This window comes from Ictalurus punctatus, chromosome 2 (assembly GCF_001660625.3).
Source record: "Ictalurus punctatus breed USDA103 chromosome 2, Coco_2.0, whole genome shotgun sequence".
In the NCBI taxonomy this organism is placed as follows: Eukaryota; Metazoa; Chordata; class Actinopteri; order Siluriformes; family Ictaluridae; genus Ictalurus; species Ictalurus punctatus.
In genome coordinates this window covers 15,381,450-15,402,146 of record NC_030417.2, presented here as the reverse complement: position 1 = coordinate 15,402,146, position 20,697 = coordinate 15,381,450, and the positions used below count along the sequence as shown (strand labels likewise).

Genomic DNA, 20,697 nt, shown 5'->3' with positions numbered 1-20,697 from the left:
TCGGCTAATCGCTACCTTGCCATGAGCGCTGAGGGGAGGCTATTTGGAACGGTGAGTCCACAAAGAGCAGGCTGAATGGCACACCAACACGCTGACGTACTAAAAGTTTGTCTTGACTTTTTTTTTTTAACACTTGGAGGGTGTGCTGTTAAAGGAAAATAGGTAATGACGGGGGGGAGGGGGGACTTACTGTTACACTGAGAAGTTGATTATTTTCCCAAAAGTCTTTTATTCCACTTATACCATAGCAATTTGCCAACCTAAATTTTATTTATCAAAGATTTATCCGGTACAGTTACGTTTGATGAGGCCTGACGTTCCAAAAACAAATTCGGTTCTGTTACCAGAATAAGCTATAATAAGCTATTAACAGTAATTTCCTCACCAGTCTCTTTTCACTCTTACTGGAAATTATGTATATTTCGACATATCGTCCACTCCTAACTCTAAACAATTAGCACACACACACAAATATTGAACCCCCCCTTCCCCATTATCCCCAGCACACTTTGGCACCTGTAACTGTCACGGTTATGGACATGGCGGAGACCGATGCACATGCAGACTTAGAGTTTTAAGAAAGATGACATCAAAACATAAAAAGGCAATACATATGAGGTGAGAGAGCATAACCTGACAACAGAGGAGAAACAAAGCAAGCCAAAGAGTGCGGTGCAAATAGTGACAATATACACACAGGTGCTTGTTAACAGGAATAAGGATCAGGTGCAGGTGATCATGTGACTAAGTCCAGAGCTCCCTCAGGCAATTCATAGCAGTAACACACCCACTAACTGCACACCCAAATTGGCGCTCTTTGTTTGTAATTGCAGTAAATCACAGGCTAAAAACGGGGAATCTGAGGGAAAATGGCCAACAGTCGGATAGTTAACAGTTTCCTCTTTGTGTTTTACCATCTGTTTCATCAGAAACCATGTCGTTCCTGAGAACGGTGCGTGTGTAGTAGTCATTCATTTGTGATGATAAGCAGTGCCTGCTGTGAACATGTTTAACCACACACACACACACACACACACACACACACACACACACACACACTGTAACAGAGTGAAACAACTTGGCAATGTTGCCATCATAAATCTTCAGGATTACCGAAGAATTATAAGCTTGTAATTTTTTTTTTATAAAACTCCAACCTGACAGTTTCAGCATCATGTTATGAACAAAAAAGGCCGAAGAATTAACAGTAAAAGAATTTAAGTTAAATTTATAACTAGAGATGCACTGATACTAAATTTCTCAGCCAATACCGATAACTGATTATTCAGAGTGATCTCGGCCGATACTGATAACCAATACCGATAGTTCTGTCTTTTATGCCTTCTTTTAAATTAATAATAATTAATTCCACAATTCTGAAGGAAATGCAAATAAAAACGTTATTCTCTCCATTTCAACAAGTTGTTTCACAGTAGCTGGTCTCATAAACAGAAAACACATTATTCACATTAACATTAACACATGAACTAAATTCTGAAGATTAAAGGAAGATTTCTTAACTTATTGAATGTTATTAATTCATATTAACAGAATTAATTGACTGAATTCTAAACATAACCTCCTGTTAGTCTCACACTCACTCACCACAAATAAAAGCATTTCTACTTCATCACTGACATCAAACTGGTAATATATAATATACATTTTTTTTTATATATTAACATTAACTGGATATGAAATATACTACTCTACAAATATATTTTTTTGTGCAATATATACTTTTTTGTAAACTCATCTTCATTTAAATCTTTCAACGGTGTACTGGCCCTTTAATTCAACGCTAGGACAAGCAGGCAGCAAAAGAAAAAATTTGACTCAACGCTGAAACTCCCGCTTCACTGCTGCTCACTTCCGGTGTAAAATTTTATCAGTGCAGAGCTTTCAGAGCTTACAAATTCAGTTTTGTCAACATTCCACACAAGAGACATCTTCTTTACACACAGCATGAAATCAATGTGTTTTCTCGCCCTCTTTTGATTGACAGGATATAATCGGCCCTGATCATCAGCCGATGATATAAACTATCAGCCGATGGTCCATATCGTGAAAAATTGCCTTTATCAGCCAATACCGATTATCGGCCGATACATCGGTGCATCTCTAATTATAACATCTTGGATTTAACTCAATGCAATAACATTTTATACCACAGCACTGTTGAATTTCTGATTCTGATTGGTTGGGATGTGTTGATTAATTTTCTATAATGGCTGGAGGGAATATAACAGATTTACAGCAATGCATTTGTTCTTATCTGTTATTGTTTCTACGATATACTACTATTACTAATGCTATAATATAGTACTAATATTATAATATAGTAACAGCTTGCATAACGGTTTGTATGGCGGCACTTCACAAAAACAGATGTAAGAACGTGTGTAACGGTTGATATGGTGAAGAGATGTTTACTTATGTATTTTTGAAAGGAGTCTGAAAATCTGTAACTTCTTCCACCATTGCGAAATCTAACGATGGAAGATGTTGCAGTTTGTGATTTCTTGGTAACATGACAAGCTGTGTTTTTTGTTCTGCATATTAACTTTAAAATAAAGTTCGGGAATGACTGTTTAAAGCTGCTGAGTGATAACAGGAATGAACCTATTTCGTGGATGATTAACAGCATTAAATGGCACGATAAAATAATAAATGTGCAACATGTTTAATAACTTAAAATTGCTGTGGTATAATGAGGAATTAATGCTTTAGGATGTGCTGTTTAGGAACATAACGAACATACAACTGCTAGCTAGAATGTTTGTCAGTGTATCCGTTCCAATCAGTATTGCGTGTATTGTTTTCTATTGAACTTTTTCTTACTCTGTTCAGCACTTTAGTCAGCATTGTTGTGTTTAAATATGCTATATAAATAAAATTTACTTACTCACTTACTTACTTATTATTGCTGACTTTGTTGATGAGAAGTTAAAAAGTATTCTCCATACTGTCGGTTTGTTATTACTATAATTCAGATGTAAACACCATAGAATAAGAACTTGACTATTAAACTCTAGTGTTGACGAGTTAATGATAACAAGTAACTTAAGGAAGCTGTAAAAGCTGAATTTTCCATGATTCAATGGATTCATTCAACTTTTGCGTTACCAAACCTTTATATGATTTTTTTTGACATACACCTGGAATTTAGTTTCTTTGTCCAATATGGATTTCTGAAAATGTACACGTTTCTCATTAGCAGTGACTCACTGTTCTCACTCGAAAACCTTCATCACATTACACACCAGTTCCCAGAGAGCCAAATACAGACAACATTGAATGTTGAACAACCTTTTTGTTTATGTGTGTGTGGTTAAACAACTGTTCACAGCAGGTACAAATGTATAACTGCTGCCCACACATGTACATAGTCATCAGGACTGATGTGGTTTACAGTGTAACAGATGTACCTTAACACACAAATAAGCAAACAAGAGGAAAACGTTTCATTTTCCTTTCAGCCTAAAGACAACAGCTGCTAGGAAATGTGCATCATCTTAACATCACATTGTTATTTCCTTTGAACAAGCTGTGTGTTCCGATAAACCGAAACAACATTTCAATGGGGTAATCTTGTTTCAATCTATATAGTTTGAACAACTTGTTTATGCTAATAATGGAAGATTTAAATAGAGTCTGAATCTGAAAATATACACATATGAAACTGTGTTATTATTATTATTATATTATTATACAAATAATAACTCTGTTATTATTATGCTTTAATGGTTACTATTGGTCATTTTTCCTGTAAAATCACCATGCACTCTGTAACCCTACCAGACCAAAGACTAACAAACTGTACTGTACAATACAAAATGATGAACAAATTTATTTATTTATTTTTAAATTAGATTCATATTACCGATGTGAAACTTGAAGACTTGTTAAAACTTAAAAATTAAAATACTACTACTACTACTACTATTACTGCTGCTACTACTACTACTACTACTACTACTACTACTAATAATAATAATAATAATTATTATTATTTTATTTTATTTTTTACATGTGGCCAGATTCTTTATTGAACTCTTTAAAGTCTTTCAGCAAAAAAATTATTAAGATTTTAAAACATAACACAGTGCTAAATATTTTATAGTGTGATTATAAAATATATAATTGGATCATTTTAGATTTTATTATTATTATTATTATTATTATTATTATTATTATTATTATTATTATTATTATTTACTATGGCTCTGAGAACTGGCAGCTGTGTGTTATGTTCTATCCCTATCATAGCACTCAAATCTGATTGGTCAGAAGACATTGATTCATTTTCTATAATAGCAACTCGAACAGTAACTAACAGTAGTTCTGGCTGTAATTCAAATCACAGGTTTATATTAATGCTCTCTCCTTAATACGTTTCCATTTCTACAGTAACAACTTATGCAGGGACTTGGATCTTGGATGAGCTTAATAATCAATGGTTAATATTTTGGATCGAAACCGATTATTTAAAATATGTTGTTATTTATCAAAGAAAAAGCTGCTGTAATGTATAATTTGCTCCACAACAGTAAATCTAACTATAAATAAGAGTATACCGTGTCTTTGATTAATAAGTTTAAATTTGTAATCTATAAATTGCTGTGGTAATAAACCAGATGAATAAAACATGTCAGGACATGCTGTTATTGTAAAATAATTCTAATAACTTATATAACTTAAATGAATAGTAATTCCGCTGTGTGGTAATTTTATTATTATTATTATTATTATTATTATTATTACATGTAATCTCTTGACTAAAATTGCAATTAAACTAAGAAATTTAGTTACATCATACAATAAACAGCTTATAACAGTGTAAAACAGAGTAAAACCACATAAGCTAATATAACTCTCTAACCTAACTAGCTGTTATTTCTTCAAATGCTAGACAATACACACACAGGTTAAAATCGGTGATTACTGTAACATTTAAAGCAACAAATTTTTTTTTTTTTTTTTTTTTACACAGATACAGTATGTGCACATGTACTTCCTTAGCAGAACTTTGAATGTGACCAAGCTTCATCCCAAATCTTGACCAATCTTTAATGAATCACAGCTCAAAGGTCAGAGTTCATGTAGGAAGAATCTGACACACACACACACACACACATACACACATGCAGATTTAATTAAAGTTGTCTGGAGTCTGGGTGGAAATAGTGATATTGATTTAAGTATTTAGTGAAGTGTATTTCAAAATAAGAATTGAACTTCAATATAAAAACTGAATATTCACACTCTGTTTCAGATGAAAACATTTCTAAAATCATAATAATTCAGAGAAACCTAAACATACAAGAATTTGCTATCATTTTATAGTCTTGCAAAGCAAGCTTATAAACCTGGCTTTATATAAAACAATAAAGTTGTGCAATTATGTTTGTATGTGTGTGTATAAAGAATACCTCAGTAATATATGTTGACGTTATGTACATAACGGACATAATAGAAATTGCAAAATTGCAATAAACATGTATTTCAAATTACTTTAAATTATTTCATGCAATTACATTAAGTACAATAGGCTTTAAGTACTGTAATTACTTTTTGTACTGCAGCTAGTTCTTGACACAGTCTTAACAATAGTTCTACTTCTCTCTCTCTCTAACTCAGAGACGAGCAACGGATGAATGTTATTTCTTCGAGCGCCTGGAGGCAAATAACTACAACACGTACAGATCACGGAAATATCCAAACTGGTATGTTGCGTTAAAGAGGACGGGGCAATACAAGAGCGGAGCAAACACAGGACCTGGACAAAAAGCTATCCTCTTCCTCCCGATGTCAGCCAAGGGCTAAACTTTGTCTGTGTGAGTTTTTATTTGTTTACGTGAAAACAAATGGCAGGCCAGAATATGGACAATTAATCTTTTAATGGTTTATTTTTGTTTTTTGTTTTTGTTTTTTGGCAAAACAAATGTGGGGTCATATTCAGACAAGAAACTGAATTACTTACAAACATACAATTGTCACAGTGCTTCTGCTTCTCACTAATGAATAATTTTAGGCCATTAATACGAGATTGCAACTTCTGAATTTTTTTTAAACTCATCATTTTGTCTGTGAATAGAGATGTGGACAAACTAAAGAGGTTCCTTAAAACTGGTCATTTTTAACATAAAGATATAGAGTTGGAGCTAATGGAAATTCATTTTTTAAAAAAAATTAAAGCAATTAAGTATGTAGTAATAACCACAGCTTCATCTTTGTAATTATTCATCACCAATTTAATTTGCTAAGTCTTTTATAGAGTCCAATTCCTTTTCTAAATGTTTTTGTAAATTAAAATGCGTTTGTAAACTTTTGGTTGATCTAAAAATGCTACATTTTACAGAGAAAAGGGGAATAAGTGTGTCACTTGATTTTTTCCAACTGAAAATTATGGTAACTTTATCATTTTAGGCCAGTATTAACAAAAATAATGACAAAATAATTATATTGGGACTAGGCCCCAGTGCTGTCTTGTACTTTAATGGTTTGTAATTTTGTAAATTTTAAATGATTTTCAGAAATATAATACTTAATTCTTACCAAAATTGTAATGATTTGAACTTAAGTTTCATGTCATAACGCCAACCCTAAATCATTAACTTAACCAGAAGTGTGTACTAAACAATGAACAAAACATTATCACCCAGGGTGAAGTTTCACCATCTGCAGCCTATCAGTGTCACTAAATGAGGCCAACAGGAAGTACTCCATCTGTAATCTCAGCCTGGAGCTCTGTGATCATCTGTTTTTCTGCTCAATGAAAAAGAAGAATGAATGAAATTCATAGATGCCATACTAATCTAAAATGTTTTCTGGTGAATCATCCATCATTCAAAATGAACAGCAATTTGAATAGATTTTCTGCAATGGATGTTGCACCTACTAGTGGGTAGGTAAATGTTTTAAATATATAACTTATCTTAAGTTACATTGAAACCATTTTACTTTGTTCAACTAAGTTATTTAAAAGTTATTTAATACTTCATAAACATTAAACATAAAACTTATTTGACAAGTTTAACATAGAAAATGGCCACATTGTAAAATCTGCTCAACATGAATCTAAATCTATTACACAACAGCATTCTATTACATACCAATCAAATAAAAACACTGAAAAAAACTTGAAACATTCACAAATTTGTGAAACAATTATTTAATTGGCAAAAGTGTGTTTTTTTTTTTTTTTAAAAAGTTCTTTTCATTTTTAAAGCCTCTTAATTTTTATGACTGCAGCTCCTGTACATTTTTAACGAATGTCATGACTAAATAATGTGAGTTTAAAAGATGCTGCTTCTATATTATATATCTTCCTTTCTAGCTTTTAGTGTGTATAGATCAAATTGTCATGTAAATGAGATTTTATGTGAGAAAAAAACACTAAATATTGTCGATGTATGTATGTATGTATGTAGTTAAACTCTAACAGTATTGCAATATATTATTATAACATTCTTTGATATGACTGTATATAAAATATTTACATTAAATACTGTATTTAAGTCCAAATATTTCAGGCAAATATATAAATATTTGCCTAAAAGTAAAAGTGAAGAATTTTAAATGGCATTTTCCAGAATATGAGATTCAGTCATTAATAATATCAAATAATAACATCAATATTTCATACAAAATAGTGGGAGAACTGAACTTTAGATAGAGTCTAAAAAAATAAAAATAAAAAAAGAATGTGTGACTTTGTGCTGCAGTTATATCAGCATTTAACAATAAAATTAAACAGTTTAACAGTGTAACAATGTAACGCAACTGCAACATGCATAGTCTAACAATATTTTAAAACCTAAATCAGTCTGTGTGTTTTATTGTATTTATTAGCTAGGTCAAATAGATGCAAGAAACAAAACATGACAGGGCATGTTGTAATAGGAAAATAATCAACAGCACATCCTGAAGTGTTTTCTTCTTATTTATATCACAGCAAAGTGCCAACAATTACAACTTTTAACTTGTTAAATAATGACATCATACTTTTATCTGTTTATAGTTATATTTAATGTTGTCGAACACAAAACAAATTAGATTCATTTATTACAAATTACATAGACTTTCCCATGGTGGAAAACTCAAAGTTAGAGTTTTACCTCTGACTGCTGCGAAGTGCTGATGCTTGAGACTCCTTCCATAAAGTTTAAATAAATGTCCCCTCACCATATCAGCAATTACGCAAACATATTTTTCATTTGTTTATTAATAGGCTTACAATTCTGTATGTAGTGTGTCCAGCATATGACTACCTATGAATTAGTTCTTACTACAGATACAATAATGTATCTGTGCACATTAATGTAAATTCGATTATAGATATTTATATAAAATAACACCTTCTGACAATCATAACTGAGAATTTAAAAGCATTCTTATCTAAATATTTAATTCCTCTATCACTTTGTTCATTCATACACATATTTTGGCATTGGTTAATAGAAAATGCACATACTGAATAAATCTAACAAAACAAACGCTTGCTTGAGGAGGAAAAAAGTTAAATATTACTAAAATTAGTTGAATATAATGTAACTGTAATATATATTTGGTGTATAAGTTAGGTAACAGTCATCTACAGACAAAAAATAGCTTAAAAAAAAGAAAAAAAAGAACAGACATCCTATATTATTCATCTTTTTAATCATTGTGCTCTAAGGAAATTCTATTTGGTCCTTTTCCCCTCTTATTTGTTGTTGAAAAAAGTGAATTTATTGCTTTGGATTGATATTTAAATGTGAGAAATTGCTATCCATTTTATTCTTCTATTTTTAAAAAAAGGCTTCTAGGAAAAAAGGCATTTAATTGTATCTTCAGCACACTGTGAGATTTATTTATACCGCTCCGGAATTTTCCTGTGATAAATCTGATAGACTAATCCGGTGTATACAGCAGGCAATTCCTCCATGCTTAGATCGATGTTCTCAAATCCGTTTTGTAGTCCGAACAGGAGCAGTTTGGCGATGCGGCTCGTTATGGGCGCAGCGTCACTAATTTTGGCCAGTTCTGCCAAATCCATCCACTCGCAACGTAAACACTCATGCTTGCAGAAGTTGATCTCGTACGTTACTGGCGCGAGACGGCATATCAGATACATATCCGAATTCCCAAATGCTCCAGGGTGGTGGTGCTGCTGACGGATACTCACAAGAGATCGGAATTCAGATCGGATGCCAGTTTCCTCAAAAACTTCACGGACTGCAGTGTCGCCTAATTTTGGGGTTGGGGGGGTTAACAAGTAATGATTCACAAATGTTTATCAAGTCTAAACATTGTGTATTTGTATCACAGAGTTAAATAGTTAAGTAGCTGGAAAACTTTTTGTTATACTTTTTCTATACATAGAAGTAGGTTCAGAAAAAGAAATTCATCGAATTCATAGAAAGAATCCATAAACCTGTTCGTTTAAATTAGTCTAACTCATGCAACTAGCTAACTACCTGTTACTGAACCGGCAACTAAAAACACGAGACTAGGCAACACATTGGAGATTTCACTTGCCTGCAAGACTCGCTAATAAATTTATCATATGTCTAGCCTTGTATAACACTATATATATATATATATATATATATATATATATATATATATATATATATATATATATATATATATACATATATGTATATAGTATATATGCTATTATTTAAAGATTAATTTAAAGAGAATGAAATCTCTAAATACACTCATACTTCTTAACAAATACAGTGATACTGTATATTAAGCCCATTTTGTTGACAGAATTAAATAATCAAATAAAAATCTATTCCAAATCTATCCATTTCATTTTATTTTTAAAATTTAAGACTTCACATTTCCCCCAAAGTCAAAGTTTCAAATCTGTATTTAGCTGTAAGTTTATACTCAAGAGGGAAGCAGGAAATTGTTTATCGTTGGCGTGTCAGATATTGTTTGTGTAACTTTTTTTTAATGAGGTCAAAGCTACATAAAACCTCTAAATATTTGGACTGAAACGAGGTTATCTTATCCGTGAGCTCTAAAACAAATTAGATGAAATACTTTCAAATTTAAACAGGTTTAAACAGGTTTTTTAGTACATAAACACATGAGTTTTTATTTAATGTAAACTGTATATAGACTTTTAGATGGACTTTTAATGTTGGTTTAATGGTTATGGATGTAAACATTGAGAAAAAGATGAATATCCATTTAAAATAATAACTAAATATATAACTAATAAAATAATAAATAATAAAAATAATAACTAAAATAATAAAAACACTACTTAAAAAAAAAAAAAAAAAACTTTATCAGCATTTCATAATCTTTGTGTGATATTTGTTGTGATGCTTACCAACATTTTCACTAGGATTAGACAATCCACCAGGAAACTTCCACATATTCTTAGCCTGAAATAAACAAAACTGTGTTAGAAAATGTTTTAAAGGGTTTTTATTACTAGCATAGATTTATCCATTTATTTTAAATGTGTTTATTATATTTTTATGTTGTTGTTTTTTTTGCAAACTTAGCATATGCAACACATTTAATTCCATGCATTCAACATATAAATATTAACTTTATATTTTTGAGTTTAAAAACGTGTTCTACTGATGTGTATAAACATGTTTATTTAGTCATATTTAACACCAAACAAAAAAAATGCTGCTAGTTATAAACTGTAATTTAGTTCTTACTTGAGTAGTCTTTTTCATTGACATTTTAATGCTTTTTATCGTTTGTTTTTTTTTAAGTTAAAGCTATGTAAATTTGTACTTGCCTTCCTTGTATTTTTCTTTGTATGGTTCTTGGTTTGATTTTTTTTTTTCTCTTATATGGAACAATAAAGAGTATTTTTGTGGGGAAATGTTACAGAGACTTTTTTTTTGTATTTTATGTAATATACTATATTAAGTAATTTATGATAGAAACATCATCAAGGTTGTATATAGAAAAGGTTCTTCAATAAATATTTACAATATTAAATAAGACACTTAAAATGTATAGAAGATAAAAACTGTAAAATCTGTTCAGATTGTACTTTTTAAAAACTATCTATTAAGTAATTCTCTGAATAAAAACATTGTCTGATAGTTCCAAACATTTTACAGTTCAGTAAAATGTGCTTGATGGTCATAGGGGTTTGGTAAGGTATACATATGGGAGGATCTTCACCAGTCACTAACAATGCATTTGTTAGTCCTGAATGGCCCAGTTGGAATCTGGTAAACACTATTTGGTCAGGCCTAGATTTAAAATTTTGAGAGTAATTCCTTTGGATCCTGGGGTTTATTTTGTATAATTTATTGCTGTTTCACTCATTCCATTCTGATTGCCACTTATTAGTGATATATGAGTTTATTAATAGCCTGAGGTCAGAGGGTGGTGATATTTACATTTACAGTATTCGCATATACAGTTGCAATCAAAATGATTGAACCCCCATTGAAAATCAGGTTTACTGTCAAAATAGTCTTTCAGCTGTTCGCGATGAACAAATCAAACAAAAGCAATTGAAATAGTTCAACACAACGAATGCTTCAAGTGGTTTCTCCAAATTCAACTGAAAATGGAACTTATAATGACTTCTCCAGTTTCAAAATGATTCAACCCCTTCATGGAAGCTCTGTTCAGGAATACGTATGCCATATTGTTGATTTCCAATCACTACTGTTGACACACTATCATGAAGTACACTCTGTGTAGTTCCTGTCACTGCGTAATGTTTTCCAGATTCTTACATGGCAAGAACCCAATTCTCCCCCTCCCCCCCATGATGCAAGTACTAGTATGTTTGTGCGTGTGTGTGTGTGTGTGTGTGTGTGTGTGTGTGTGTGTGTGTGTGTGTGTGTTCCTAAACACTGATTCTTTACTAACTAGATGCTCTATGTCCATTTTCAGGTACTGTTTAATGAGTAGAATGTGAACTATGTTCTCTATAGTCAGTGTTCAACATTATCTGGGTAATGTTTAATAAATAAGAAAAGAACTACAGATTTTGGCTGATAGTGTGTGTTAGCGCTGTGTGTTTCTGACAACTATAAGGTTGTGAGAACATTTGGCTGCCTGTATTTGTGTTCTAGATTTCTGATGCCAATAATCAACACCACATTTCTGACAAGTTTTCTTTAAAGTAATAGTCTGGCCAAAAGGAGGTGTTTTGTAGATTGAAGGTGAAATTGTATGTTAGTAGTGATTCAGAGATAATTGTTATATCCACCAGGGGGACAGTACACCTCCACACCTGCAGAGGGCCCCTCCTGTGAATGCTAAGGACATTTCTTCTACACCATGCACTTTCTTTTCACAGACTGTATAAAGCATACCTTTTACTAACGCGAAGTCTTGCAAACATATCTTATTAGTTCTGAGCCTTTGTTCCATGACTGTCATTCCTGTATTTTACTCTGGCCTTTCTGGATTTCAACTACTCTTTGGATTTGCCCAGTTGTGTGGTTGTTTTTGTGGATTTACGTATTTGATCTTTGCCTACTTTTTGATATTGAGGTGATACTGAATTCGGTTTTGGATTTTGTAATAAAACTCATACATTAATTCTTACACATCTCCTGAATCCTGTTTGAATTAGATCAATAATATAGTTTGAATTTATCTGTAGTTTATTTTAAAACAGGCTATTTTACACTTTTTTTTTTCTTTTTTTTTACATGGGCTTTACAAATAAAAATGAACTCAATTTAACAAGAAAAACGCAGGGCTCTATTTTTGTGTGACATTCAGCTTAAACTGAAGGCTATAATTTTCCAAGCTTACTTTTAGCTAAATTAGCCATGTAGAGCATGTGTAAGGCTAACCAATCGACTACATTTGGGAAAAATTATGTGCAAATCAGAGCTTTATGATCTGCCAACCGGAGGATAAAATATACCATCCAGCAATTCCAATAAGAATTGTGGACGCTAGCTAAACTTATCTTACATATAGTTTTTATTCCTAACTTCTGCTTGGGTATGAATAGCGAAAATGGACATCTACATGCAGACAACAAGAATATCAGTAATGCTTATTAGTATGTTATTTGTATTATTTTGCCCAATACGTTCTTGCTGTTTTTGTTGTCTTTCCAGATCTTTCATCTGCCCTCTATTTTTGTGTTCAATATCTAATAAAACTGATTTTGTGCTGAAAAAGAGGACACACGTTTCATGACGGTGTTATATACCATATATCGCCAAATAACGTGACACTATAAAGACAACACGTATTCATTGTACAATCTGCTCTACGTATACGCTCCATGTCTCAGAAGAGGCTGTTTAGTTTTGGAAAGTTGCAAATGAAACCACACTTTTCTGTGATGGTTTTATTTTTCATCTAAAGTGTGAATCATCTGACACCCACACATGGACAAAAAGCACCTAAAATTTTCAAATATTTTGCTACTGAGTCATGTTGTGTGCGCAGAAATTTAAGGCCAATGGCATATTCTGTAATTCAGTATCACCGATGGATCAGAGCCAGACTTCAACCAGTAAATGACGACTGAGCAACAGGCCTAAAAGATAAACAATAAAGAGAGCTAATACGCAAGCGAGCCAGATAAAGACAGAGATACACAGATGTGTGTAGCGAACTGGGAAAACCCTCTACATGGTCCAAGTTCGACATTTTCTACTGGACATAGGTCTGAACTGAAATGTCTCTTTTGCATGTATCTCAATCACAGGTTCTATCATTTTAAAGGCTGGTTAAAAGTGAAAAAAGAGATACGAATAATAATACATTTAACCTTTACATTTGTAACTAAATCTAATTATTAAAAAAAACACACACACAAACAAACAAAATATGCCCAATCTTAAAGAATTGTACGGTTTTACTGGGGAATTAGTTTTCGTGTGATTATCAGCATCATAAACCTCAGTCTCTGTGTCATCATCTGAGGTAAAAATCCAATCTGATCTGTTCGCTATATGGTAAGTGAACCTGGAAACTATAATTAATAAAAGAAGCATCAATAACACAGATGCTACCACCACCATGCTTCACTGCAGGGATAGTATTCTCAGAAGTGCATTATTATGGGCTCTTTATTGCAGATTTCATGACATACAATCCCAATTAAGTCCATTTCAGTTCCAGATTGAAAAGTTCACAGTGTGTAAATATTTATACAAGGCACATCCTTCGGCCAGCAAATGAGCCGATCTGGGGAATTTAACCACATTGCTTGTTATTAGGTCTCGTTATTAGGTTACCTGGAAATTTTGGACATATTGGAAACAACAATGCTGAAAGATCTGTGTTGTATTTCATCAAGTACATAGTTGTCATTTAGGACCTATTAATAAACATTCTGACATTTTGGACAAAGGTCATCCTTTCAATTACTTCCATACCACATACCACAACCATCAATGGCTGGGAGTCCAAGAAAGCAAAATATTTGGGTGGAGGGATGGTTTTACTCTCTGCCATGTCAATCAAAGTGACACTAAGCAATCATGGGTGTCTGTGAGCTCATGTATGTGGAAGAGGGCAGATAGTATTTTCCTACGAGTGTGTTACACTGCCCTTTGCCCAGTTAGAAAATATATAGTTGTCAGGCTTCATGTGTCTTGGAGGAGGCACGTATTAGCCTTCACCCTCCTCATTTGGTAGCTCTCTTGTGATAGGAGAGAGTTAGCTAGTGTATGGAAATTGAACAAACTGGCAGATAAGATGGGGTAAAAATAAAAAATGGGTCATTTTGAAGGCTGAAGAAGTGAGGAACGGGAATGATTAGGAGGAAAGCCTCTACTTACTCCAGTAGGCATAAAGAAGTCAGTGAGTGTGCTGGTAAAGCAAAACAAGGTGTTGCAGTCAACTTTGCTGTTTGTGTGTGTGTGTGTGTGTGTGTGTGTGTTTGTTTTCCATTTCCTAAATACTTTTGCCAAACACTTCATGTTTACACACTGCTTGTTGACCAGGCTAAATTAAGCTAAGGTATCAGAAATCTCAGTGATGTCAATGACTTTCGCAAGAACACGCAAGTGTATGGCATATAAATGAACTCTGTGTATGTATGTATGTGGGTGTGAGAGAGAAAGAAAAAGTGAAAATTCTCTGTACCCTGTTCTTGTCTTGAACAACAAGGACTTTACCATTGGACTGGTTCACAACAGCACCTTTAAGAAGCGAAAACACACATGGGTATTTATTTAATCACACACATGCACACACACACGCACCCACACACACCCACCCACAACCGCACGCACACAACCACACAGACACACCCTTCCCATTCATTACTTGATTACTTTATATACTATTGTATTACATTTACATTTATTCATTCAGATGACGCATTTATCCAAAGCGACTTACAAATGAGGAAATACAAGCAAGGCGATATATCAAGCGGAGAACAATTCAAGTAGTGCTACCGTACAAGATTTATAATTGAGTTCTAGAAAAGCAAAGTGTGTAGAGGTGTAAGAACCAGGGTAAGGTTTTTTTTTAAAGATAATGTGGGGTTGGCATTTTAGGGGTTGGTTAGGTGTTCACGGAAGAGGTGGGTCTTTAGCTGTTTTTTGAAGATAGTGACAGATTCTGCTATCAGGATTGAGTTTGGAAGTTCATTCCACCACTGAGGGAAGGTTAGTGTGAAGGCTCTGGAAAGGGACCTTGAGCCACGCTGAGTAGGCACTACTATGCGTCGGTTGTTAATCGATCGCAGATTGCGTGAGGGAACGTAAACCTTCAGGAAAGAGTTGCGGTAGGACAGTGCTGTTCCAGACAAGGTCTTGTAGGTGAGCATCATGGCCTTAAATTTGATGCGGGCGGCTACAGGAAGCCAGTGGAATGAGATGAAGAGGGGTGTGACATGGGTTCTCTTGGGCTGCTTGAAGACAAGGCGTGCTACTGCATTCTGAATCATCTGAAGGGGTTTGAAGGAGCTGGCTGGGAAGCCTGAGAGTAGTGCATTGCAGTAGTCCAGTTTTGCTATGACAAGAGCCTGGACTGATTTTCTTGATGTATTATTAGTTGACACACTTTTTTTGGTGTATTTGTGAGGACTAAACGTCTCATAAGTTCTTTTCAGAGGATGCAGCGATGAAAGCTTGGACCTGTTAACAAATCCTGTGAGTTTAGGGGGTTAATTTAAAGCAAACCTTAATTCATTTTTCAGTTTTGTGTAAAAGATATGATAGTGCGATATCCAATCAAATCAGCTCCTTTCCTTTCATTTGAAACCGAGTGTGTGCCAGCACCTTACGTTCGCTTAATGACATCTGATTACGTTGTTATTTCAGTGGAAATCATACAGTTAGCTGACAGAACATACAGCAAAAGGATTTTCTGCCTTTTCACAAGTAGGACAGAGCTTTTATACAGTATCTGTCAGCTCCTCTCTGCGATGGCAATACATCTGGAAAAATCTGGGATTCCCATCCATATCAGTGCAGACGTAGTCAGTTCTGGGCATTAATATAGCAAATGGATAAAAACAGAAAGGGAAAATGGGCTTATACCTAACTAAATTAAATGGAAAATGAGTGAAAAATATCAACATTAAACTATTAATTCAACACTGTAGGTGTTAAACGGTATGGTGTTAGTTCATTAATTCAGTTACAGGTGTTATGCAATAGTGTTAGAGTTCATTCTTGAGTCTATATCTTGGTGGGGACCAACCAAATTAATTATGTAAATGGAAGGTCATTAAAAGGATAATAAGACAAATGTGTGCGTGTGTGTTTTGCAGGGTGAAGAGTGCATCTGGTTTCTTTCTTCTCTTCCTGGATTACCAATAAACAGTATCTTCACAAAGAGACATGTTCCAACATGCCCATACTGCATGCTCTCTCCCTCACTCACCCTCCTCATCACTCCCTCTCTCCCCCTCTCTCTCTCCCTCTGCTGCTCAAACCTGGAAATGTTTGTGCAAACTTATACAAGTCTCTTTTCTATTCAGTGGGTTTAAATTCCTTTGATTCACCGACCAGATGTGTGTCCAGACAAACTGTTCAAAGACATGTGAACAGTGACAGGAATGGAATATTTATCACCTAAGGGACAAATAACGGCGAGGAAATATTAGCAGTCAAACATCGGATTGAAATATGACCAAACAAAAAAAGTATGTATTCATAGCCATAAACAAAGATATGTTTAAAAAACAAAAACAAAATTTATATGGAAAAAAGTATTAAGACATTTAAATGCTGCAAAAAAGTTGCACCTGGTCTCATAAAAAAAAGATGCTGCCATTGTTTGGCAAGACTTCACGCAACAAGTAGTAATCATGGTGAAGGGGAAGGAGCTTCCTGAAGTTCTCAGTGAACATTATTTTACAACATTCGAATGTAAGAATGATAGTGAAGTATAACTATAGTTAAAGTAGATCAACTATTGATTCGTTAATATACAGGTATAAAGTTCACGGGACAGGTGTGCCGCACAAGATTTCACAATGCACTCTCAGAGTATTGATAAGGAGGGTAAGATAGAAGCCAGCAGTCACTGGAAAAGAGTTGCAGGATGACCTGAAAGCATCAGGAAGACCAGTTACACAGATAAGCAATGCGTACTGCAATCATCTTGATTCCTACATCACACGCAAAACTCAGAGATTTTGTCACAATATACTTTGATCAGACGATACAAAATAGAACCCTTTGGCAATAATTCAGCTTGTCAAGTTTGGAGAAAGAAAGGCTGTGCATATGATCCCAAAAACACCATGACCACAGTGAAGCATGGGGTAGGAGCATCATGATATGGGGTTTGATTCTCTACAAACAGTACTGGGACATTACACATCATTGAAGAAAACATGAATGGAGTGATGAACCCAAAAATATTAGAGGAGAGTTTAATCTCATTGTACAAGAAATTGAATCTGGGGAGATGATAAGACGTTCCAACAAGACAACGATCGAAACATACAGCTAGAATAACTCAAGAAGGCCTTGTTTGGCTTAGTCAAGCTTCTGACTTGAACCCCACTGAACATTTATGAAGGTTTTTGAAAGAGGGACTCTCGTATCCCTGGGGGACTTGAAGATGATTTGCCAAGTGGACTGGGCCTAAATTGAATCACAATGCTGCAAAAATCTAACTACTTCGTACCATAGTACTAAGGTTATTCATTTGTGCTGTCTGAATACTTATCAATTTCGTTTTTTAAACATATCTTTGTTTATGTTTATGCATTTATGTATTCACAGAAACAAACACACACACACACACACACACACACACACACACACACTGACCTGCAACTCCAACCTGGTGTGTTGCGTAGCTGGGCAGGCGACTCTCTCCATCCCCCATCCACAGGCTGAGCACGGCCTCGTCCCGAACTGCGTGGTGGAAGGTAAAACCCTGCAGTGCTGCGGCCTCGGCTAGACGACTCCGACAGAGTGGAACACGCAGCCAGACAGCCACACGGCCCTCAGAGCGCCACACACACACAGACTCTAACACACACACAATAATACACAAACAACAGGATGTTCAACACATTGCTACAATTGAATTTGACGTACAACAGTGCTGTTGAATTTTGATTGGTCAGGAAATGTTGCTTCATTTTCTATAACAGCAGCTCTGGTAGCAGTTGGGGCTACACGGCATATCACAGGTTTATATGAATGCACTTATTCTAATATGTTATTATAGTAGCAGCTCTTTGACTGGTTGAAGTAAGGGAAAGTGAGGGAATGACTGTGTATAGCTGCTAAACCGTAAGTGATAACAGGAACTAACTTTCTTCATTGATGTTCCACAGCAGTAATGTAACTATAAACAGATCAAACTATTATGAAAAGTTCTTTAATTAATCATTTAAAAATGGTTGGTGTTGGTGAATTGCTTTTGTATGTGAGGAATAAAACTTCTGGAAACTTCAGGGTGGCAACAATAACAACAACACGCATCAGACTGCATCACACCATCCCGGCATTGATCATTTTCCTATTAAAGTACCTCCAATTTAATTAATAACTATGGTGTAATGTAATTAATACATCCACTTGATCTACAGGTGTATTGAACAAACTCTTACAGTGTCCATTAACATCTGTAGTGTTGAATTTTAAATCCACAGTATTTAGGAGGCCAAGCACCAAAGGAATGTAGGCACCCTATTGTTTATCCTTTTCTTGTTATTCTTCTGCTTCTTCTTCTTCTGGCTAGGGTGTTTGTAGAACCGTCTGGTAAAAAGTTGTGAAATTTGGCACACTGATTGGGAAGGATCTAAGGAACATTCTGACAAAATTTGGGCCAAAAACTGCATACACTGTTGTCAAAGTAGGAACGTACATCACAATCGGTCACAATAGTAGTGGCAGCTGCAGTAGAAATGCCACCCTTCTGCACATTTTTTCATCCAGACCAGTGGTCACCAACCCTGTCCCTGGAGATCTACGTTCCTGAAGACATTAGCTCCAACCATAATCGTGCCCACCTGACCATCTAATCATTGCCTTAAGAAGCTCTTGATCAGCTAAAACAGGTATGTTAGATTTTGCTTGGAGATGAAACCTGCAGGAAGGCAGATCTCAGGAACAGGGCTGGTAACAACTGATCTAGACTGTTCCTCTTACAGTCAGAGAATTCCACCACTGTCCGTGGTCAAAACATGCCCATCATCCAGAGCCATGTCTCCCTGCAGTTCTTGCCTGGTTTCCCACTGAAGCTAAGCAGAGTTGAGCCTGGCCAGTACCAGGATGGGAAACCTCATGGGGAAAACTAAGTTTGCTGCAGGAAGGGGTATTAGTGAGGCCACCAGTGGGTGCTCACCCTGTGGTCTGTGTGGGGCCTAATGCCCCAGTATAGTGCTGGCAATCCCTTTGTCTGTGATTGATTAGGTAACAATTGTAGCGAGTCTGTGAATGTGCAACTCACGGGTGCTTGGCCCCTGAAATTGCAGCTTTAATCTAACTTTTACTTGTTCATTTGTGAGAGCCATTCCGACCACAGCCCTGCTGCTGTTTGTTGTATATTGTTGTTTTGGTTGGTGGACTTTCTCTCCCCAGCAGTGGTGAGAATTGTTTTTAAAAACCTCTCGGATAAAACTGAACACCTAGTAAACTTTAACAATATAAGTGTTAATGTAACACTGCAAGAGTTCATTCCACACTATAGGTTCTAGTTATTATTATTATTATTATTGTTATTCACCACGCAGAAGCTCACTGAACGCAGCTTCGGTGACGTCAGCGGGCAGGTTGCACACTGTCACGCCGCCGTGCGCGTCCACTGAGGCGGACAAAGGAGCTCCGGGACCCCGCTGCGGCTGCTGCTGTGTTACATAACTGGAGAAACGACAGAATGACTCCCATGTATTGCGACACGGATATCGGGTTAGGAGTTTCATAAAGCAGGGAAGAAAACTGCGGCTAAACGGAATCATTGGTAAAAAAAAATAAATACATGCAAGCAATGCATGCACTTCAGCTTACAGAGTAAAAATAAAAGTCAGAAGGGCAAGAAAGCCGTAAAGTTCAGGGTATGAGCTGAATAGGAAAGGTTTTGTATATGTATTTATCATGTATTAAATATATTAAATAATAATTTCCACACCGTTATCTAGAATATAATATTTAGAAGTCCAGCTTGAAATAATATATTTGGCTTCATCAGATATTGTCTTGTTTTTTAATCACTGGGTTTTTACTGATATACTATCCTTTCTCGATTAGTTTTCATGCAAAATCTGTAGGACATGCTATATTAATATAGTACTGATACTTATATATATAT

The 20,697-nt window shown here is 34.8% G+C and overlaps 3 protein-coding genes across 5 annotated transcripts in view; 2 read left to right on the top strand and 1 right to left on the bottom strand.

Annotated features, from left to right (window-relative positions):
* fgf2 (fibroblast growth factor 2) overlaps positions 1 to 10,852 on the top strand; it is a 17,992-nt gene extending 7,140 nt beyond the window's left edge. Inside the window, exons 3-5 of one of the 2 annotated variants that reach the window (XM_053688217.1) lie at positions 1 to 51; positions 4,994 to 5,090; positions 5,641 to 5,779. The exon at positions 1 to 51 is cut by the window's left edge and continues 53 nt beyond it. In XM_053688217.1, the coding sequence (XP_053544192.1) occupies positions 1 to 51; positions 4,994 to 5,062 (120 nt within the window). In that variant the 3' untranslated portion in view covers positions 5,063 to 5,090; positions 5,641 to 5,779. Of the gene's footprint in view, positions 52 to 4,993; positions 5,091 to 5,640 lie in introns of both variants that reach the window. The other variant, XM_017456678.3, reaches the window with a different exon arrangement.
* Positions 8,704 to 20,516, bottom strand: nudt6 (nudix (nucleoside diphosphate linked moiety X)-type motif 6). 2 transcript variants are annotated; one of them, XM_017456700.3, is made up of 5 exons: positions 20,116 to 20,516; positions 18,207 to 18,410; positions 15,055 to 15,110; positions 10,337 to 10,391; positions 8,704 to 9,231 (listed from the first exon to the last, which is right to left on the bottom strand). In XM_017456700.3, the coding sequence occupies exons 1-5, from the start codon at positions 20,345 to 20,347 to the stop codon at positions 8,852 to 8,854; spliced, it is 927 nt and encodes a 308-aa protein (XP_017312189.1). In that variant the 5' UTR covers positions 20,348 to 20,516; the 3' UTR covers positions 8,704 to 8,851. The 2 variants fall into 2 exon arrangements, with proteins under 2 accessions (XP_017312189.1, XP_053544181.1); XM_053688206.1 differs by lacking the exons at positions 15,055 to 15,110; positions 20,116 to 20,516 and having other exon boundaries at positions 18,207 to 18,404.
* Positions 20,216 to 20,697, top strand: part of spata5 (spermatogenesis associated 5) — a 102,911-nt gene continuing 102,429 nt past the window's right edge. The window contains exon 1 of the mRNA XM_053688204.1: positions 20,216 to 20,349. The gene's annotated coding sequence lies outside the window, so the exon portion shown is untranslated. The remainder of the gene's footprint in view (positions 20,350 to 20,697) is intronic.